The sequence below is a fragment of the Mesoplodon densirostris genome, chromosome 20, assembly GCF_025265405.1.
Source record: "Mesoplodon densirostris isolate mMesDen1 chromosome 20, mMesDen1 primary haplotype, whole genome shotgun sequence".
NCBI classification, from domain to species: Eukaryota; Metazoa; Chordata; class Mammalia; order Artiodactyla; family Ziphiidae; genus Mesoplodon; species Mesoplodon densirostris.
Window position 1 is genome coordinate 30,808,413 of NC_082680.1, and position 23,240 is coordinate 30,831,652.

General features: G+C 43.8%; 1 protein-coding gene across 1 annotated transcript in view; it reads left to right on the forward strand.

The window, feature by feature from the left end:
* IDO2 (indoleamine 2,3-dioxygenase 2) overlaps positions 1-22,797 on the forward strand; it is a 43,511-nt gene extending 20,714 nt beyond the window's left edge. Inside the window, exons 4-10 of the mRNA XM_060086104.1 lie at positions 933-1,051; positions 2,304-2,318; positions 3,751-3,850; positions 5,161-5,278; positions 14,505-14,556; positions 20,795-20,943; positions 22,432-22,797. Of these exons, the coding sequence (XP_059942087.1) occupies positions 933-1,051; positions 2,304-2,318; positions 3,751-3,850; positions 5,161-5,278; positions 14,505-14,556; positions 20,795-20,943; positions 22,432-22,787 (909 nt within the window). The 3' untranslated portion in view covers positions 22,788-22,797. The remainder of the gene's footprint in view (positions 1-932; positions 1,052-2,303; positions 2,319-3,750; positions 3,851-5,160; positions 5,279-14,504; positions 14,557-20,794; positions 20,944-22,431) is intronic.
* Positions 22,798-23,240: the final 443 nt, after the last annotated feature.

Below are 23,240 nucleotides of genomic sequence, written 5' to 3' on the forward strand. Positions count from 1 at the left end.
TTAGGTTTGAATCTGAAATTCTTGAAAGCTCTTTATTGTTTTCTACCTGAGAAAGAGTTCTGTCCCAACTCTCCCTAAAAATCTAAGGGAAAACAAAGGCAGAAGCGGCACTTCTTTGAGTAGATTAAGGGGAAGGAAAATGGAAGTGGGAGACAGGAAGCATAAGAATGTTCTTTTGGATGTGGGGGCATATAGGGCATAATTTAGCCTTGTTCGTGGTTGGAGTCCCCCACTGGCAACCCCATGGGTCCGGGTAGTTTTTCTGGATGTGGGGGCATATAGGGTTCTTTAGGGTGTCCTAGGATAACTCAGGGGTTGAATGGGGACTGTCTTGAGGTGACTTACTGGAAGTTGTTATTAGGTTTGATGAAGCATTCTATCCTTCCCATCCCTCTCCCTGAGGAGAGGACACGCACACACACACACACACATACACACACACGTGCGTGCCGCGTGTGCATACAAACACATACGCATATGCTCCTAAAACTAAGACTATACACAAAAACACACATATATCTAGATAGCTACATATCTCTATGTGTCTATCTATTTATCTGGAGAGATATATATAGATAGAGAGAGATTTTTTCCCACTGCTCATCAACTCAGCCCCCATTTATGCTTAAACATTTGCTCAGGCCCTTCTCTGCACAATATTCAGAGATTATTTTATACTAGATGTGTAAGTGTGTGTGTTCCAGTTTTGTAATTTTCATATATATTTCAGACCATACTCATAAACAATATATCTACTAGGTTGTTAACAGAATAAATATGAGAATGAGGTGTGTCTATATGGATCACTCACATAATTCCACTTTTATCCCCGGCTCGTTCTCTACCACAAGATTGCCAGAATAAAAGACAGATTGCTTCCTCTGCTGCATTCTTGCTAGAATGTGCTAATTGTCTGGATTTATGTCTGCAAGGTTCTGCCGAGAACCCTTGCCCTTCCCTTGGTCGAGGTGTCCAGGAACTTGGGGCTCCCTCCTATCCTGCTTCACGCGGACTTGGTTCTGGCCAACTGGGCTACTAAGAACCCCGGAAGGTAAGAGCGGGAGAGGGTGTTTGGGATTTGCACAGATTAAAACCAGGTAAGGGAGAGTCTTGACTTTTCCTTCTCTCTGCAGGAAAAATCCAGGCTTTGTCAGCTATTTTGTGATTAGACATGTTCATATTTATTACCTGATTTATGGTGCCAAAGAAGGGGTGTGGGCTTCCCTGGTGGCGCAGTGGTTGGGAGTCCGCCTGCCGATGCAGGGGACACGGGTTCGTGCCCCGGTCCGGGAAGATCCCACGTGCCGCGGAGCGGCTGGGCCCGTGAGCCATGGCCGCTGAGCCTGCGTGTCCAGAGCCTGTGCTCCGCAAGGGGAGAGGCCACAAGAGTGAGAGGCCCGCGTACCGCAAAAAAAAAAAAAAAAAAAAAAGGGGTGAACTTGAACACAAGTTCAAAAATCACAGTTCCCAGGAGCTTCCTCTCAACCCACTCTGAACACATTGGGGCAGGTAATTACGAGTATATAAAAGGAGCAAGATCCATTGTCAGCATGACCACTGGCTAAATGCTCTGGGGCTGATATGTAAATTGAGGTCTATCTGTCTCCCTCTTGGTGGCTCCGAGGACTGTAGGGGAGGAAAACCTTGCCCTTCTTCCCATTGAGGCTGCTTAGCTGGTCTAATAATCAAACTGACATCAGATAGGTGAACAGGAGAAAAACAAATTTAATTTTGTACGTATTAGAGCCCCATAAAAATATGAGACTCGAATATGCGACTAAAGCCGGAAGCTTGTACATCTTCTAGATGAGGAAGCAATGCATTTATGAAGAATTGACAGGACACAGGCTTTGGGGCTTGGGTTAGCTAACTAGGGAAGAAGTAACAAGGTTTGTTTATACAGGCTTCTCAGCCCTGAATTCCTGTCTCTGGTGATAAGGCTGTCTCTCTACTTCCTGACAGGGAGGGCGCCTTCACATGGGAGATTTATTTCCTACTTTCAGGGGTACAAAGAGGTCCGAGTGTCCTTTTGGCACCTGCTGTTTCTCAAGTACCTTTAATTCAAAATAATCAATACACCTAAGTGGCATATTTGGGGGTGGTCTATTCTGCTCCCCTCAGGCCCACGGTCTAGTCACAACCCGTGACATCCAAACTGTGCACGATGTGTGTGTGTCTGCACGTGCATTTGCACACAAGTGTGCATGCCTGTGTCCACGTGACCCTAGAAGGCATATCAGGTTTGCAAACTGATTTGTTCTTTTCTTTTTCTTTCCTTTTGTCAATAACTGAAATTGGACTAGACCCCTGGAAATCAGGTAAGTTCTCAGAAATCCTTCACTCACTTTAGGATCCTTGCTAACTGTAAAAGCTTACAATAAAACCAACAAGCAAAAAAAGAGAAAGCATACCACACTCTATGTATAGTACATAAAACATATAAAAATGCATTGAAAAAAATAGTCGAAGGAAATGTGCCCCAAATCAACAGCCCAAAAATTAACAGTAGTTGCCTCTGCTTTGTAGAGATTAAGGGATTAATTTTCTTTACTACATTTTCCAATTTGTACATAATAAAACAAGTAAAATGCAATGTAAGAAGAGCAAAAAAGACAAACCAAAACCCCCCAAAACACCAAAACTTCACCAGTTCTCCAATTCTCTGTGATTTTTTGAAGTCTAATGATATGAGAAGGATCTCTGGTCTCACTATAACTTCTCTGAAAGGCCAAATTGCTGGCTGTGGCTGCTACAGATACAAAATCCCTTTGAAATATTACATAGACTAGAGCTCGTGGGGCAAGTCTGGTCCAGATGTTCTTAGGCTCCTGTTTCCCCAGGGAGCACAGTTAACCTCTAAGTTGACACTGCCTCTCCGGTCACCAAACCTCAGCTCAATAAAGGGGCTCAGTATAAAAGCTATATCTCAGAAGATGGAGAGATGAAGCATGAAGACCCCATTTCCCACACTAATGTGACTCTGCTGAAACTACGGGGGTCCCTGACTGAGTTATCTTTTGTGTTTGTTTTTCATGTCTTCTCATGTTTTAGAGGCAGAAGTGACTTATGGAATGAAGTTTTATGTTTTGTAGACTGGATCCACCTCTGGGCTATTTGAATCCGTGTGATAACTGATCATTTAAGTATGATCCCTCTATAACAGTCGTCAGCTTTCACTATTATAATACAGAATTGGGGGGAAAAATGACTAATTAGAGAGAGGACTAGCCTGAGCTATGAAACTGTTCTGGACCAGGTCCAGGGACTAACCAGCTGGATGCAACTGGGGAGGCGATTTTGCTTCTTTGGGCCATAGTTTTCTGTCTGTAAAAAAGGAGCATGGAATTAGCTGTTGCCTGTGGTCACTGCAGCATTAAGACACTGTGCTCCTAATAGGAAGGGTGTGATGGGCCCTGGACTGGCCCTGTGAAGAATCAGCCCTACTTGTCCACTCATGCTTTAGCAGTTCCACAGCAGGGATGGGGGGGTGGGGGGGATGGTCTGGGACCATCCGGGCCATGCTAGACTTTGGGAGTCCTCAGGTGAACTTGGGCTGGAGCAGATCTGTCTCTTTCCTACCTGAATGTTGCTGGAGGGAAGATGCCCATCCTTGGGCTGCCCTGTGGAGAGGAGAACATCAACCTCTGGTTCCACCTTGGACTAGCAGTTACCTGACTCGAGGCCACCGCTTGGCCGTGCGTACTCACTGTATCCAGACCTTTCTAACCAAGTGGTCATGTCCCTCCCAAGGAACTTGGACCCCATTTTCTTATTCCCTGGGGGAGAAAGCCTGCGTGGTTTTATACTGGTGACTGTTTTGGTGGAGAAAGCAGCTGTACCCGGGATTAAGGTATCTTCCCACTCACAGAACTTTTTTTTTTTTTTCTAAATGAAAAGTCAGTCTGAGCTTTGCTTCCCACCCAGGCCCTTTCCCTGCAGTGAATTCATTAATATAGGCCTCATCTTACTTGGTTAGTTGAGCAAAGAGATTTAAGTTCTGGCCCACAGAGGTATCTACCTTTCCTCAACTACTGTAAAACACGCAGTTGACCGTTTGCCCATCAACAAACAAGCATTGTTCTAGGCAATGGGAGATCTGGGGGAATAAGACAGACATTGCTCTGGCTTCCACAGAGGCTCAGGATCCAGTGGAGGAGGGTGCATCGAGGTAGGGAGTAACATGAAAAAAAGTGCCGTGTTTCATGAAAAGGTGTCTAAAACCTAGTTCAGACTTGAGGGGTCGGGCAAAGCTTTCCAAGGGAAATGACAGGTCTGAAAGTTAATACCTGAGTAATGTAAAGGAATTAAGCAGAGAGAGAGACAGACAGAGACAGGGAGAGAGAGATGCTGATGCCTGGAACTACCATGCAAGGGCTCTGAGTGAAAATGAACCATCCTTGAGATTACCTAGCCCTGGGGGTTGTAAACTTGAATTCCTTTAGGGGTCAGGCAGGTCCCAGAAAGGTCAGGTGTCTGCCAGAGAATCCAGGCCCTGCCTGAAGGTACTGAAGTTAGATTTCTGTGCTTCCTCACCACCTTCCCTGGTAAGCATATTTTGGGTGCCTACTGTACCTACTGTAGGGTGACCAGATTGGTCTACAATTATTATAGCTCCCTCTTGCACTCTCAGAAGTGAAACTATGTGGTCACTTTACTTCTTATCCGTGTGTTTAGTCCATAGCAAGATACAGAATAAAATACTGGTCTTCCAAATATAGCTCAGATAAGGTCGAGACTGCTAATGAAGGGGGGTCTGAGCTGAGGGCTCCACAGATTCTGATTTTCTGTAACACAGAGCTCAGGGGTGGGGCCGTCCTGAGTCAAGACGCAGGAGTAGAAAGAACCCTCCTGTGTCATAACTCAGGAAGCAGAAAGGAGGAAAATGACAGAGTGAGACCCCTGAGAGGCACAACAAGTATCAGCCAGTGGAAAGATCCAGAAAGACCTCACCAGGTCCACCTGGGAGGTGACCAGGAAGATTCTCCTTTGAGAAGGACCTCATGGCAAATGTCCTTTAGGCTCACTCCCTGGGGAGCCCTGTCACACAGTCCAGCAGGCAGAGGGCTGCCTTTCCTGGATTCCCCCATCTCTGAGGCTCACTGCATCTCAATGGGCCTTCAGTGAACGCTAATGCATTGTGAGACTGAATCTCATCCCCAGGCCCTCATTCAGGCAGTGAATGCCGTCTTGCTGCCCAGCCCAGACTCCCTGCTCCAAGCCCTGCAGCGACTGAGGCTCTCCATTCAGGACGTCACCAGAGCCTTGGGACAAATGCACGGTAAGGGGCTCCTGAAGACTGAGGGATCGCTTGCGGGGGAGAAAGGGCCTGGAGGTAGGCAGCATCCATGAGAAGGCACTGCTGTGCCTTTGTTTTAGGTAACGGCCGCTCATGCTATTGGAAAATGATCTCTCCGTTGGCAGGGAGATTCTCCTGGTTTAGTCTTTCTATGTTCTTGTGATTAGGCTAATTTCCTCTCTTGGGCTGTCATGTATTTCTTTGTGTGTTGAGGTCTTGCACGAAGCTTGGGAGGAGGGGAAGGGCACACAACATGGCTTGTACCTGCTTTATCCAGCAGTGACCCTGGAACCGGAGGACATGACTGGCCTTGGCTTCTCCAGCTCTCCTCTGTGGCCAGTGCAGGGATGGGTTACCACAAGTGTGGCCACTTAAGGGGCCCACCCTTCCTGCAACTGGTTACATATTATTCTGGCGACTGCCTTCCTGTCCAATGTCTGAGCAGCTCTTCAACTTCCCCTGGCAGAAGAATCTCAAAAATTTAAGGGGGAAAATGGGCATGATCTGTTTAACAAGGGAAAAGCAGCTAAGTGTCAGTTTCCCTAAGTCCTTCTTCACTGGAAAACAAAACAGATTCTGGAAAAAGAGAGTGTTTGTAGGAAACAGGACAGGAGGGAGGGAGCCGGAGACCAGATGGTGCTCAGCTTTATGACTTTTCATGAAAAGGATAGATTTCCTGGTCATCCTGGACTCTCCGGGAAAGTCCATCTGAAGTCACAGGGTTATGTATTCTTTCTATTCAATGCCCCTGCTTCACATGTTTGACTCACATCTCCCCATTTCCCTGATTTTTCATTTTAAATTCCTCCCGATCACATCAGTAGGTCTCCTGCCAAACAAGCTCTCCCAGCTTAGTGAGATGGATTTTAGTTTTGCAAGATGCCCTGTGTGTATTACTCAGGATGTGAAGACCACTAGAGGGACGTTGCAGGGTCTTCAGATCGTACGAGTAAGCAGAAGTGAGTGGTTTGGAAGGTCACAGGAGGCCCTCCACCGTGTCACGGGGTGTGTCCCAGTAAGGTGGCACAGCCCTGTCTGGCTCTCACATGCTTCCCTAGCACTCATTTTCAAAGGCACTTATTCAGCCCAGGCCAACCCTGATGCTTTCTTGATCATCCTCTGCAGGAGGTCTGATGGCCTGGGCAGGTGATGGGGTGATTTCCCTTGTGTCCCCCAAAGGCAAATTTTCCCACACAGACATCATGTATTTTAAATGTTTCACTACTAGTCACTGCAGTGAAATAGATGAATGTATCAGCCTGCAGTTTTCAAAAATGGCCACAACAACACCATCCATCCTCAGGGCTCCTGTACCATGTGGCCCGGATATTCCTCTCATCAAAGCCTGTGTCCTGGCTTGTGACGTAGGCGGGCTTCTGACATGCCCGCGATCAGTAGAACTCAGCGGAAGTGACACAGCGTGACTTCCCAGACAAGGCTAGAAAAAGTGATGCAGCTGCCACCCTGTATACTGAGCCACCATGTAAAAAGTCCATCAGCTCTGTGGCCACCGTGGCTGTGAATGAGGATGTCAAAGCACACAGGGAGGCCAACTGTAGGTGCTCCAATTAGCACCTAGCACAGGGGCGAATAAGCCCTCAGATGAGTCTAAGTTCCCACTTTCCAGGCATCCTCACTCTTCCATCTCCTCAGCTGAGGACCCAACCACTGTGAAGCAGAGACAGGCCATCTCCACTGTGTCTCGCCCTAATTCCTGCCCTGAGTCCATGAGCGTAAAACGATGGTTATTCCGTGCCACTGAGTTTGGAGTGGTTTGTTATGCAGCCACAGTAACCAGAAAAGTGAAATTATAAAAATGATAACAGGGCTTCCCTGGTGGCGCAGTGGTTGAGAGTCCGCTTGCCGATGCAGGGGGACGTGGGTTCGTGCCCCGGTCCGGGAAGATCCCACATGCCGTGGAGCAGTTGGGCCCGTGAGCTATGGCTGCTGAGCCTGCGCGTCCGGAGCCTGTGCTCCACAACGGGAGAGGCCACAGCAGTGAGAGGCCCGCGTACTGCAAAAAAAAAAAAAAAAGATAACAAACAATAAAAACTGCAAGGTGTAAGGAATCGCACGGATATTTTAGTGATTGATTGTGGTTTATGGTTGTTGAATTTCTTCTGCCTGATAAATAGAGCTCAGCTGCACTGCTTTCCTCCCCCAAATGGAGCTTACCCAACAATTCTTCTTTCTGAGCCAAACTTTAGCACGAATTGTGTGCTCCCTTCCTCTATAAAGCCTCCTTTCCAGGAATTTTCAAAGTCACGCCTAAAGATGTGGTAATTCTGATATTTGAAACTGGTTTCTCTTTCCTTCTTTTTTTTTTTTATTATTAGTTTCTGCTTTATAAAAAAGTGAATCAGTCATACATATACATCTGTTCCCACATCCCTTCCCTCCTTCTTGTTTTTTAACCTTTTCTTTCTTTTTCAGTCCTCACAGTGGCTGTCATGTTTTTTTCTGTGCTTGATTTTGTTTTCACCTTGTAATGTTCATTGTCTTTGAAACATCATCTGTAAGCAGGCTTTTGGGACTAGGAGAGAGAAATATTTGTATTTGGTTCTTCCTGGTTCTTTGGAACTCTAAAATTCTGGATCATCTTAAATCATGTTGAACAAGTAAGGACCCGACAACTGAACTTGGGCTAAAAATGTGCAAAAGAAAAGGTCACAACTTTTTAGGGACAGATTTTTTTTTAGTCCTCTTTGGCTTGGTGCCAAAGTTAGTTCTAATTCTGTCTCCTGTGGCAAACGGGGGTACAGTGGGGCCCTGATTCACTCGGAGGTTGTGAGTATAGGTATTTGGGGCTCCGTGGATAATATGGGGAGGGTCTGGTGTAAAATTCCTCACCAAAGCTGGGACCAGGGCTCCCATCGTACAGAGAAGCCACTAAACCAGAGCCCTGGCAAACCTGGATGGGCAAGTGATTTCAGGGACAACTATCTCTGCTGGTCTTCTTTTCTACCTCCTTGGGTTTCTGCTTTCCCTTGCAATATTTGCTTGGTGGTTCCTTGCTGTCTTTTGAGCTCTTTGATTGCCTTTAGGATGTTTTCATATTTATCCAGCTTTTTGTTGTTTTTGTCAGGGGAAGGAGAGGTCCAAGTAAAACAACATTCCATTACAACAAAGGGAAGTCTCTTTCTGGAGTGCTGTTGGCATCTCTTCCTTTCCCTGTGTTTCCACCATCACTTCCTCTGCACCTATCATCATCTCCTGCCAGCACTCCTGCAGTGGCCTTCTCAATCCTTTCTCTCATCTGTCCTTTACCTAGTCGAATCCATGCTCTTAACAGAAGCCTGAATCAACTTTTAGGAGTGCAGATTGATTGCATCACCTTGACTCTTAAAACCCTCCAGTTGCCCTCCTGGCACAGTCCAATATGGTAACCTCTAGTCACACGTGGCCACTGAACACTTGCTATATGGCCGGTGTGACTGAGGAACTAAATTTTTTATTGTATTTAAATTTAACTAATTGAAATTGAAGTCGAAAAACTGAATCAGTGTCAAATACTTTTCTGTTAGACACAGCTTCATTGTTAGAAAGATTACCTTTCACTTAACTGTTGAAAATTCAGCATCCGAATTAAAATGCACTCTAAGTATAAAATAAATTTTAAATCTATAAGAATATACCAAGGATTTCAAATAATTATTTTTAAAAACCACATTAATAATTTTTATATTGATTACATACTGAAATGATAATATTTTGGATATTTGGAGTTAACTAAAATATAGTATTGATATTAAATTTTCCATTTTTTTTTACCTTTTGAAATATGGCTACTAGAAAATTTAAAACTACACGTGTCTATCACATTAGATTTCAACTGAAAGCACTAGTTTATCCATTATTCTAAGGATAAGGCCAAAATCCTTAACCTATTCTGCAAAACCCAAGATGAACTGACCCCAGGCTATTTTAATTTTAATTTATTTCACATCATCTTTCCCTTCACTTATTCTTTCTGACACTAGCTTTTTGTTCCTGAGATCTTTTTCCACTTCAAGGCTTGTGTACGGACTATGCCTTCTGCTTCAGACATTCTTCCTAACTCATCCTCTGCCTACTTAACTCCTGTTTACACTCAGATTTAAGCCCTGGTCTCATCCAGGCATATACAGCTGCTTAAACCCTATCAGCAATGCTGCCAAACCCAGGAATGGGGCAAGGGATGGAGCAGTGACTGCAACAGGAGAAATAAACAAGACTCCCCAAGGAGAAGGGCTGAGGATTGGCAGAGCTTAAGTGTAAACCAAGGCAGGAGGACGGGTCAAGGGTATATACATATGTATGATTTCAAAGCTGGTTGAAAAAAGTCATGAGGTCTCTGGCAAAGATCTGTTATTTGGAAGATTGAATCAAGTTCTGCTTGGTTGGCAGATTGATTTTCAAAGTAAATAGGGAACATGGGGAAAGGAAACAATACTTGCTCTGAAACATGTCACATTTAAGGTGATGCTGAGACATTCAGTGGAAATATGTGGCTTTAAAAGTGGGAATTACGGGCTTCTCTGGTGGCGCAGTGGTTGAGAGTCTGCCTGCTGATGCAGGGGACACAGGTTCGTGCCCCAGTCCGGGAAGATCCCACATACTGTGGAGCAGCTGGGCCCGTGAGCCATGGCCGCTGAGCCTGCATGTCCGGAGCCTGTGCTCCGCAACGGGAGAGGCCACAACAGTGAGAAGCCCCCATACCAAAAAAAAAAAAAAGGTGGAATTACCCCAAAAAGACACAGTTTGGTGGTCAGGTCCATCAGATGTATATTTCCATTATGCACCTACAGTGCTTTGTTTTAGGTGTCAGTAATGGAGCATTGACTGCCTCACCTTCCTGAGTGGGATGACCATAATGAACATTAATAATGTCATATGAAAATACTGCAGTGATTCTGGGTCTGTGGTTTTAGTACTGACCCAAAGCAAGGATTTGCTGAGTTTTGTTTTGTTTAAAGGCCACTTCTCAGTATAAAACCTAAATCCCTAACCCTGAAAAGTTGTAAAAACAAGTTTCCTTAGGTTTTCCAAGCAAAACAAAAATAATGCTTATGATAAAATGAGATGAGAGTGAACTAATCCAAAGCAGACATTGTATTTTTCTTGAGAGTCACTTAGATTTAAAAGAACAAGATACTTGACCAAAGTGTTTTGTGTTTTTCTGAACAATAACAACAGCCACTTTGGAAGACATCTAGCCCCATCCACTAAGTGCACCTGGGCTTGGCCATCGGGGCAGAAACTGCAGTCCATGGGGCCATTTTTCCACTCCTCTAGGAAGACACAGGGAAGGAAAGTGGGGAGACTTAACTCAGGTGTCTTCTTGGATCTTCTATGCTCCCTGTAGGATAATGACACTGGCTTTCAGGAACTGCTCTTCTTAGTCCAAGTGTACACACATCAGATCCAGAAGCAAGAGTTTTTATGTGGCTCATGTCCTTCACCAGCCCCACGTTAATAGATGTTCTCTACCTGGTTTAGGGAGAGAAATACCTTCCATCAGCCCTGGTAGGGATTCTGAGGCTTTTTTCACACTTTCTATGGATACACCTGCTCCAGTCTTCTTGCTCCCTCTTGTGGCAGTATTCCTAGTCCTCTTCATCGTGCATGCCTTCTTTTGATCCTGCAAAGCCAGGCCAGGAGCTGACATTCTTCCTTTGCTTCCCCTAGGGCAGTGCTAAACTCTCAAGTGTGTTTGCTTTCTCCCAATCCCACAGAGTCCCGCTGTACTTGCTCGCTACCTATCTGCAAAGGCTCATTCTTGCCACCCTCAGGATTGTGCCAAGGTCTCTCTTGGCCCTGTGCTGTGCTGCCCTGGGGAAGGGGTGATGTGGGTAAAGTGAAATATCCTTCCTACCCTCTTCAGTGCATCCACTCTTAGATTTTTTTTTTTTGCTCCAGTGGTGTTCTGGAACTTTTCACTGGACTCCTGGACTTCCACAAAGGCTGTCTTATCCACGGGTGACTGTCTAAAACAATGTTCTTTGTGGGGAAGATAGTAGAAAACTCTTATTCTGCCATGCAGATGATGTCACTCTTGCATGTCCCTGTTTTCTAATGAGTTAACTGTCTGTGTGTCTGGGATGGGGGTGGAAGGGCCTGTGCTCCTGCGTGCTCATCGTGTGTGTCCCTGATTTGTGAAATGCATGGCTTTCCTTATTTTTGGAAATGTCTTTTATCTTTTACTCATTGCCTTTAATAAGTTTTTGGGTACACTCTGGAGGGTGATCTTTGTTAGTTATGGATTGCAAGTGCTGTGGTTTGTCTCATTCTGCATTTTGAAAGCAGAAGTTCTTAATTTAAATATAGTCACAGTATTTACTTTTGTAACAGTTTATTTTTAGGAAGTCTGGCATAAGATATAATTTCATAATCAGAGGTCATAGATATATTTTTCTACATTTTTTTCTGTAGTTGATGTTGTCTGTCTTTCACCTTTCACCCCTTAATACACATATAATTATTATCTCTATACAGTATGACATAGGAAATAAATTCAATTTCCCTTCTGTGAATAATCACTAATCTACAATATTAACACTGTCTTCCATCAGATTTTATTAAATGATTGGATCTCTTTCCAGGCTCCCTATTCCGTTTCATTGTCTGTTTGTCTTTCCCCACACCAAAACCATCTGTCTTAAATGAACCATAGCTTCATAGTGTTTCTCATTTTCAGGTGGAGAAAATCCCCCTCACCTTGCTTTCTCCAGGGGCGCGCGTCCTGTCTTTGACCCTTTGCTTTTCATATAAACTTAGAATCAGCTTGTCAAATCCCAATAAAAAATTCTGTTAAGAATTTTGCTCAAATTGCATTAAATCTGTATATTTATTTGGAGAAAAATTACCTGATTTTGATATTCTATCTGGTCTTCTGTCCTCTGATCAGGGCAGATGGACAGGTGGAGACTAACGTAAAGACATTAACGTGCTCTCCGAATCATGCCTTCATATTGCTGGGTGTTATTCTCTTCCCACATGGCCTGAAATTTATCCAGATAGAAAACTCTTCTTTAAAGAAATAAGAAGACTTGTCAACAGAAAAAAAGAAACCAAGACAATGGAATGATACCACTGAAGTGCAGAAACAAAATAACTTCCAATTTGGCGTCACACACCTCGTCAAAATATCTTTCAAATTTGAAATTAAAACAAAGATATTTTCAGGCAAATAAAAACTCTGAAAACTTATTGCCAAAGGACCCACACTAAAATAAATATTCAATTGAGTTCTTTGGGCAAAAGTACAAAGATTCCAGATGTAAACACAGAAATACAGGAGAGAATGAAGAGCAAGAGACGGTAACTATGTGGTTAAATTCAAATGATTATTGACTTTATACAACAATAATAATGTAGGTTTAAAATGTATGTAGAAATAAAATAAATGATAACAATAGCACAAAAGGCAAAGGGGTTAAATAGGATAAAGTATTCTACAGACCTTGTATTGATTGGGAAGTGGTAAAAGTACTAATTTTAGTAGATCTATTGAATCAAAGATATCTGTTGTAATCTCAAGAATGACCACTAAAAGAATAGCATTAAGAGGGGGAAAGTTATGATAATAAGGGGGGAAATAAAATAATTTAAAACATTTTTTTCATGAAAGTCAAAAAAGAAGAAAAAAGGGAACAGAGAATATGAGACAAAGACAAAATAAATAAAAATGAATATATAACCAAAATATATCAGTAATTACATTAAATACTTGAATATACAATAAAAACAAAATAAACAAAACAAAAAACTCTTCTTTAGATATATTTATTTTCCTAGATATTGATACTGAGTTTTCTTGTCCGTGAACACAGACACATTTTCTTAAATTACTTTGACTTATTTCAAGGTAAGAGATTTAGATATATTCTGCTTTATTCATAGTTACTTTATATTTTTGTTTCTAGCCAATATGGCATCTTTTGATTGAACTAATTCCTGTTTGTTCTTGGTTTATAGAATGAAATTGATATTTAGTATGAACCTTGAATCTAGCACTTTGATAAACACTCTTATTAATTCTAATGATGATCTGTTGATTATCTAGGTTTTCTATGTAGAAATAATGTTATTTGAGAATAACATTGTTTTGTTTTTTCATTTAAATACTTATAACTGGGCTTCCCTGGTGGCGCAGTGGTTGAGAGTCTGCCTGCCAATGCAGGGGACACGGGTTCGTGCCACTGTCTGGGAAGATCCCACATGCCTCGGAGCAGCTGGGCCCGTGAGCCATGGCCGCTGAGCCTGCGCGTCTGGAGCCTGTGCTCCGCAATGGGAGAGGCCGCAGCAGTGAGAGGCCTGCGTACCGCAAAAGATGTTTCTTTTTTTCTCCGAAACACAGAGACATAGACAGGAATCTGGATGAGAGAAACATGTCAGCTCCCAGAGGGGCCGCACTGTGAGAAGAAGAGAGAATAAGGTTCAAAAGTGGATGAAAAGAAATTCGGTGCAAATGTGAGGACGTGCTTCTTTACACACACAAGTTAATAAGCTAGTGGAATCAATTATCCCCACGCATGGGCTTAGATTCAAAATGAGCTGCACAGGGACTTCCCTGTGGTCCAGTGGTTAAGACTAGGGGCTTCCAATGCAGAGGCCGTGGGTTGGATCCCTGGTTGGGGAACTAAGGTCCCACATGTGGCACCGTCAAAAGAAAACCCCCAAAAAACAGAAACAACAACACACGCACACCCAACGAGCTGCACGGACTAATGAGTGAGGCTGTGTCCGACCAAGTGTGGCAGAGCCTGAGAACAGGATCCTCCACTCTCTGCCCTTTATTGACGACACAGAAATGCACCCAGGGGTTCAGTGGTCCTCTCTTCTGAAAGCCTTGAAGAGAGCAGATTCTTTCTCTCTGCTTTTCTCCTTTCTGCTTCCCACATTCTTTCATTCTCTCTGTCTGTTTAAAATATTAATTTTTTAAAGATGGCCTTGACCTCTCTTTTTGGTGATTGTTGTTTAAGTGCAGAAGAGGGAAGTAACCACAAATAGAAAAAGGCAGCATTTGGAACCGTTTAACCCTCCCGTCAGCACCAGTGAGGGGGGCAACAGAAGGGAACATTCCTCCCCCTCCAGCTGCTGTGTTCCCTCCAGGTTTCTGTGCAGATCAGATAGAGGGGGTGCCCTGGGAAGGCAGCAGAGCCCGTGCATATGGAACCAATTGCTTTTTTTGCCTGTAGTAAAGTTCACATTTTGATTGCTCCTCTAGATTATGTAGATCCAGACATATTTTATGCAGTCATCCGGATCTTCTTCTCTGGGTAAGTATAGTTCAACTCTTTTCCTGCATGAGGCATCTGTAGCCTTTCCCAGATTTATGAGGGGGAGAAACAGACAGAAGCTTCCCAGAGGAAGAAACACACCAAGTAACCCTTGCTAACAAAGGAATCACCTGGATCCATTCTTGGATAAAAGAAGTGGGGTACCATTTGCATGACAAATGACACTGAAGGATTGAATAATTAAGTTTAGAGTAATTGTCCTGAGGCCATCACTTTACATTCAATGTACTCACCTTTCTTAGAAAACCACTGGATGACAGAGGGGAAAAAAGCCCAGTGTGCCTCCCACAAAGCTCGATTATGTATATCTTTTCTCCTGGCTGTTATGCAGGCAGGTGGAGGCATAGGCAGTAGCTTAAAAGCTTCCTTCTAACATTCCTGGAATAGCTACCCCAAAGACATTTTTTCATATTCCTGGTATTCTTCTTTGGTCACCTGGCCTGCAATTTCTCCAGATAGAGAACTCTACTCTTAGATACATGTCTTATTTTAAATACATTTGTCATAACGTGACACGTTTTAATGAGATTGCTTTCCTACTCACATTAACTGAGAGAAACTAAGTTTGTTTTTGTTTTAACGGTGAAGAGTGAAAGATGGAGGTGATGGATGGAAGAGGTGAAAATGTGAAATAGACATCATCTAGAGCTCCATCTTGATAACTAGGAGGTGCCTGAAACGCTGTTGGTAGGAAGAATATGAAGCTGTGTCTGGATGTAGCAAGAGTCATGCCGAATTCCAACATCAACAGATGTATTGATTCATCAGTAGATTTAGTGGTATATTCCATGGGTGCACGAAGGGAGTGACCATGTGTATTAAGTATTTTCTCTAGATTGGGTAGGTCTGTAGTGTGAGACAGTCTCAGGGGAGGCCAGCCTGGGTGGGGAACCCTCCTTGTAGGGGTAGTGAGTGGAAGCAAAGTTGCTAGAGAATAACTTAAGAGTAACAGGTACCTGGTTTACGGGGAAAAGAGGAGGAAAGGGGAAGAGCAAAGGAATGGAATTGAGGGCGTATCTCAGGAGTTAGACCTTCCCATGTATCCTCCACTCCTGAAACCCCGACAAAGGGATTATTCATCCTGTAGAACTCTTCTTGCTCTCTGTATCTTTTGCATGTAGTCAGGGTCGATACAAAGATCTGATTGTAAAATAGAGATTCTAGCAACAAATATTAAGCAAAACATGCAGATAGGCTTTGGTAGGATTAGAGGGGAGAACAAAAGGGCCATTTTCCCAAAACGTTTTAAACAGACTGCGTTTTAGGAAGAACTAATTCTGGAAAATCTCCTTGTGCTTCAGTTTGCTCTCTGAGCTTGGGTTAGTTTCCACTGTTGCATAACAAATTACCACAACTTAGCAAGGCTCATTTATTATCTCACATTCCTGTAGGTCGCAAGACTGGGTGAGCTTGGCTTGGTTCTCTGTTTAGGGTCTCAAAAGGTGGAAGTCTTGATCTGCTGGGCTTGAGCTCTTATCTGGAGAATCTAGGGGAGAATTCACTCCCAAACTCATTCAGGTCTTTGGTAGAATCAGCTCTTTGTGGGTTGGGAACTGAGGTCTCTCATTCTTTCCGGGCAGAATCTGCTGTCAGCTTCTAGAAGCCTCCAGTATCCTTTGCAATTCAGCAATGATATTTCCAATCCTTCTGGTAATTCAGATCTCTCAGAGTTCTCCTGTCATCAGCCAGAGAAAACTCCCTGCTTTTAAGGTCTTGTGTGATTAGATTAAACTCCCCTAGATAATCCAGGATAACTGCCTAGGTTAAGGTCTCTCGTTAGTGACCTTAATTATACCTGCAAGGTCCCTTTTGCCTTGCCTTACAATTTATCATATCGACAGGCATGCTGTCTTATATTAATAGTTCTAGGAGTTAGAATGGGAATCTTGGGACAACATTTTTAGAATTCCATCTATCATAGTTAAATGGATACCAAAGGGTGACTTCATTTTCATTAAGATAAGTTCTGGGGCTTCCCTGGTGGCGCAGTGGTTGAGAGTCTGCCTGCCGATGCAGGGGACGCGGGTTCGTGCCCCGGTCTGGGAAGATCCCGCATGCCACGGAGCGGCTGGGCCCGTGAGCCATGGCCACTGAGCCTGCGCGTCCGGAGCCTGTGCTCCGCGACGGGAGAGGCCACTACAGTGAGAGGCCCGCGTACCAGAAAAAAAAAAAAAAAAAGATAAGTTCTGGGTCAGTGATGCATTTTATCTGTGATCTACATAAATGCCTCTTTTCTATTTCTGATCCTCAAAATTATTTCCCACATAGCTAAACTAAGTGGCCAGTAGCCAACCCTAAATGTGCTGGTGGCCAAAAACATCTGGATTGTTGAGAGTTCCCAGTAGGGTTGTCTTGAAAAATCTAAATCTGCTCCTGTGTTCTTGATTTGTCTTATGCTTGACTTATTATTTTTGTTGACTTTTTAAAAAACATTTTTATTTAGGAGCATTAAGAAATTCCATCTGTAAATGAAACATAGTCCCTTTATTTCTCACTCACGTCAAATTTGTCAGGGAAGTTAGCCCCTATGGATAAAAGTCATCTCTTTTCCTTTTTTTTTTTTTTTTTCTGTTTAAACTTCCCCTTTTCTGGGGTTTGCTAGAAATAAGCTACAAGAAATGTTAAAAATAAACTTGCCTACAGAGATTTGTAAGGAAAATGATTCCTTTTCTTCACAAACAGCTGTTTGGGCCTGAGAATGCATGGGAGCAATCCTTGGGCTATTCAGAGAAACCCAATTTTTCTTCCTCATGTTAATCTCATCAAGGTGGAGAATATGGGTTTTGAAAGTAGATGCCTTCCTTTTATTTTTTTTTAACTTTCATGCTCTTTTTTTCTCTATCATCTTCTTTTAAGCTGACCAGGTCCTTTCAACAAATACACTTGGATTTACATATTCTAGATAGATAATACCTAATTATAGAGTGCTATTTTTTCATTCATTCATTGATCAAATATTTAGCGAGGGCTGACAAAATGCCAGGCACAGTTCTAGGTGCTGGGAATGGAGCAGTAAAAACAGCAACTTCATTTCTGTGGAGCTTACATTTTAATCATGGGAGACAGATAATGAATAAATAAATAGAACAAAGGCAATACCATACTCTATGTGTTACAACAATAAGAGATACAGGAAACTTCAAAGTAGGATAATAGAGCATCATGGAGTGTTAGGTGTGGTAGCCAAAGTTCTTATTTATTTATTGTGATCTGCAAGTGCCACATTTCTAAAGGATGCTTAAGCAGATATGTGAAGCAGGTGAGGAGGATGAGTAGCAAACCACCCAGGTACCTGCTCTGCCTGAAAGGAACAACATCATCCTGACCCTGGGGTGGGGGCACTTTTGGAGGAAAAGCTGCACCGAGCCCAGCAGTGCTTGCATGGAATCAATATGGGAGAATGAGAAATACAAGTGATGGGGGGACCAGATCATGTAGAGGCTCGTTGGCTCCTTTTCTGAGTGTGATGAGCAGCACCGGGAAGTTTTGAGAAGAGTGACATGAGCTGGATGAAGTTGCAAATCGTCACTCTGTCTTCTGAGTGGGGAATAGAATGGACCAAGGAAAGCACCTAAGAAACTCTGACTACAATCCAGGGTGGTGGCCTGGACTAGGGCAGGAGCAGCAGAGGCATGGAGAAACAGTCAGCTCTGGATGTGGATTGAAGTTATCTGCTCTTGGATTGCACGTAGAATGGAAGAGAATGAGGTCCTTCAGAGAGGACTCTAGGTGTGTGGCCGGATCCATGGAAAGAATGGAGCTGCCATTTTCCTTTCTCTGAAGGTGGAGACGTGGGAGGGGCAAGTCTGGCAAAGGAAGGGGAATCAAGAGGTCAGTTTGGGATGTGTCCCCTCCCATGGAGATGTCTAGTAGGCAGTTGAAGACACGTCTCTGGAATATAGGGCAGAGATCCAGATCCAGGTGCACATTTGTCAATAAGCCTAATATAGTTGGCTTTGAAATCCAAGAGACTTAGATGAGATCACTTGGGAAGTGAGAGTCGTGAGAAGCCCAAGGACTGAGTCCTGAGAGTGTCCAGCACTTAGAAGTGGTCATGAAGGGAAGGAACTAGAGGAGACCAAAGTGACTATATGAGACCATCAACAGGATTACAGAGAAAAATCTGAACCAGTACAGCCATTGTGTTTGGTCCACTTACCACATGATAGTGGTCTGGTCCTCAATATTTCTGCCCTGTAAAATGTTGCTTAGAAATTTTATTGCACCAGTGTCCTGAACTCTGCTGAGTCAGAAGACCTTTGTGGGGTTCACTTGATTCTTCCAGCAGCTTCAGGAAGTAGGTACAAGTCAGGAGAACTGAGACTCAGAAGGGTTTGTACAAAGTTACAAAATAATGAAAGGAGGGAGAAGAGGTTAAAATTCACTGTGAATAATATGATAAAATGGCTAATATTTATCAAGTGCTGAATAGTTTTCAGGCACGGAGCAGGTATTATTTTAATTAGTTCTCACAACCCAGTAAGGTAGATACTAATATTACTTGGATGAGGAAACTGAGGCTCCAGGAAGTTAATTAACTCACCTAAGGCTCAGAGTTACTAAGTATCAAAGCTGAGATTCCATTCCATATCTGCTTAAGATAGAGTGGTCTCTCCTAAGAGCTACAGCAGGTTGTGATCTTAGACTCAGAATCCTCCCTGGTCTCCTCCAACTTGTCCCCTGCCCTGCTGTGCATATGTCATCTCTTTGCACAGTGATATTGCTCCAACTGCAAAGGCCACTACGATATTCATCCAGTGAAACCACAGAACAGGCAACGCAAAACAGCCCCCAAAGAAAACAATAGCATTTCCTACCTCAGGGAAAATGTCATGGATGCGAGTTGAGCAGTCTGTCTGCGGCTTTTGTGTGTGCGGGATGTGGGATGTGTGTGTTTCCCTTCTCTCCAGCAGAATGACTTGTAGAATTACAGGAAGAAGGAGAGACATCAACATAAACCTGTTATTTAAAACCGTAAGAACAGGGTTCCTGGCAATAAAAGAAAAAGATTCTGTTCTTTAGTAAAAGTAGAAATTTACACGTGGGTGGTCTTGGGAAGTGAAACTAGAAAATGACAAGTTTGGGGGTCAAGTTCTGGTTCCCTCTGTCTCTAACAATATGGTCCTAGAGACTTAGTGCCTTGAGTCTTTATTTCTTTATCTGTAAAATGGATTTAAAAATGCCTGCCTTGATCTACTCCAAAGAGGACAAGCGAGAAAATGGATGTGAATGTGATATGTAAACTGTAAAGCATCGTAAAGGCAGATGTGGTGTGTTCTTGGCGCTGCTGGCTGTCTCATTGTGGAATCACCCACATGCACTCTGTGACTGTTCAAGACCCTATAAAAAGTCAGACGGCGAACTGAGTAAAGTGGCTTGGGGACTCAGGAAGAGGGAGACTCAAGGACAAAAAGATGAAGACGTGGAATCAGGGCGACAGAAGAGGAGAGAAAAGAAGAGAAGAGAGGAGAGAGAAGGAAGGAAAAACTATTTAATCTGAGCCTTAATTCCAGTCCTTCCTCCTGTCCTTGACTGTAGATTCTGGTGACCTGCATGGCTGTATTGTGTTCTCTTTGCTGCTACCCTTATTATTAACACCTGCCATCAACAAACTATCTGATAAAGGCATTCCCATGAAGTTAGGTAGTATTTAGAACTGAAGTTGAATGTGAAAACTGTTATAGCTATAACTTTTAGGGAAGGGAAAAGATGTGTGTGTATATTTGTATGTATTTTTGTGTGTTTGTGTCAGTGTTTGGGGTGTGTGTGTGTGTGTGTGTGTGTGCACACGCATGTATTTTCAAAACTCTACTTGTGGAGTTACGGGCATCAAGGTCATCAAGGTGGAGATTAGTAGAGGGAGTGAAGATTGTTCCAGATCCCCTATGTTAATGGTTCCTGTGGATCAGCACTGAAGTCATCTTTATAATTGAATTTTTCCAAAAACTATGTCATAGGACCAATGCCAGCGATTTCTCTCTAAGTATCTTTTACTTCTCTGGAACAGTCCTTTATATGAGCAAAGAGAAGGGCTGGCCTCTTATGAAGTTGGGTCAAGATAATGCTTAGGTACACATCCTACGAAGATATCCAGCCTCTTGCCCTAAAGTTGCCATTGAAATTGTGTTCACTTTCTTGCTCAATCTCTGTTTCCATATCAGAAAATATACTCTTAACTCCTAGCAGCCACTTCTCTCTGATGTTTACTCTTGCCTAGCTGGAAGGATAACCCAGCAATGCCTGCGGGGTTGTTATATGAAGGTGTCTCCAAAGAGCCACTGCATTACTCGGGCGCGAGCGCTGCTCAGAGCACCGTGCTGCACGCCTTTGATGAATTCTTGGGTGTTCGTCACAGCAAGGAAAGTGGTAAGTCGGACGTTTTTCTTTTTCTTGTTTTTTCCTTAACAGGGAGGAAGAACAGTGGTGTGTTTTGTTTTTGTTTTTGTTTTTGTTTTTTTTCAGTACGCGGGCCTCTCACTGCTGTGGCCTCTCCCATTGCGGAGCACAGGCTCCGGATGCGCAGGCTCAGCGGCCATGGCTCACGGGCCCAGCCGCTCCGCGGCATGTGGGATCCTCCCGGACCAGGGCACGAACCCGTGTCCCCTGCATCGGCAGGCAGACTCTCAACCACTGCGCCACCAGGGAAGCCCACAGTGCTGTTTTTATCAACTGATATGTCCAAGTGTAAATGAAACTATCAGGAAGTCTATACTTCTCCAGATCAACCAGGAGACTGTGCACCTGCCATCTGTGACTGTCAAGCCAATTAGTGTCAGAGCTCAGCTGAATATTGGGTTTTATTTCCAAATCTTAAAACATTCCTATATTTCCAGCTGTTCCCTGTAACTTTGTTTGGGTCCTTAGGCAGTAGCTTGCTTCTGTAGAGTGGGGGAGAGATCTGCAGATCCAGGGCTGTGATACTATGTTGCCAAGTCTGGATGCAGCTGGGGATGGGTATGGGCTCCTCCCCTGAAGCCCATTCGGTAAAAATGGTGTGGCCTCAAGCCAAGGCTCTTTAGACCAGAAGAGGGGTTCTGCCATCTTACAAGCTTGAAATGGCTCTTTTCCTTACCTGCCAGCATCAGGCCTCATGTTCAACAGCTGCAAAAAGGTACTTCCTAGTACAGAGTTTTCAAGTTGGATTAAGAAAAAATAAATGACTAGAATTCAGTGTCATGGGGTCCAGTCTCATCCACAAAAGTCTGTTCTATAGAACTATGATCACTTTTCATGGACTTTTGATTTGATGAGCTTAGTAGTTGACGAACCATGCCTAATATGAATCCCATAATGAGTTTCCTGTGTTTCCCATAAATGTCTATTGATTTGATTTTTAAACAATTTGACTTCAAGAGGCTGTTACTAAAACAGTTGATCATTCTTTATCTTCCTGTCCTTAGAAACTCTATCACTTTCCTCTTCCTTAGCGCTCCCTCCAAAACGAAGCACTGAGGAAACAAAATTCAGCAGAGTATTTAGCTCATCAGTTTAAGGGTCCATGCCTTACATTTGTAGATATACCTCATGTGTAACTAGCAAGATATGTTGCCCACATTTGGTAGACGATAACTCTTTATGCCTTGGCTGGTAGAGCTACTTCCATCTTAGTTATTTGTGATGGGCTTGCTTCTTTTCCTTCCTCATCTCCAATCTACCTTTGGAGGATTTGATGTCTGTATGCAAAAGAGCCAGCCAAGTCGATTAGACACTATTAGAATGAGAAGTTAGGAGAACAGCAACAGCATTTGCTGTGTTGATGTCTGGAAAGGCAGACAGGCTCTCTTACCTTTGCACGTGGAGCTACAGCATCGTTCTGCCTTGTTTTATGACATTGTCCTGCCCTGTTTCTTTCAGCTGCCTTTCTGCACAGAATGAGGGATTACATGCCTCCTTCCCACAGGGCCTTCATAGAAGAAATTCACTCCGCTCCTTCCCTGAGGGACCACATCCTGTCCTCTGGAAACAGCCAGCTTCTGACGGCCTATAACCAGTGCGTGGAGGCCCTGGCAGCCCTACGCAGCTACCACCTCGCCATGGTGACCAAGTACCTCATCACGGCTGCACCCAAAGCAAAGGGCAGGAGGACGAGCCATCTCCCGGGGCCACCTCAGGCCTTAGAAGAGAGGGGCACAGGCGGAACGGCAGTTGTGAGATTCCTGAAGAGTGTCAGGGATAAGACCTTAGAGGCGATCCTCCACCAAAGTGGCTAAGAGACTGCTCTTTTCCCCAGCATTGCAAACCACACAGGTCTCTCCTTATCCCCCTTTCACTGGACAGCAGGTGGGCCTGGAGAATGAGGACCAGGGTTCTGTCTGGAATCATCTGAAAGGGACCTCAGACCTGTTCATGTTCTCGCTCCACAGAACACCATCTTCTCCTCTGTTGAGAGAATTTTCATGGCCAGGAACTTGTCTTTCCCTCCCTGATCACTGGTTAATAGCAAACAGCTCTGGATAGGCCCTCATTCAGAACCCCACAGAGGAGTGAGTGTACCCCTATTCTGTTTGTCAAGTGATAGAAAACCAACATACTTTCACAAATCAAATAAAATTGCTTGTGGACAGATCACCTTGCTGAGTTCTCAAAAACAAAAAATTTAAAAATTCCTGCATTTGTTGGTTCACTTACTGACTTATTCAGCCCATACTGAGCCCTGGCTTAGG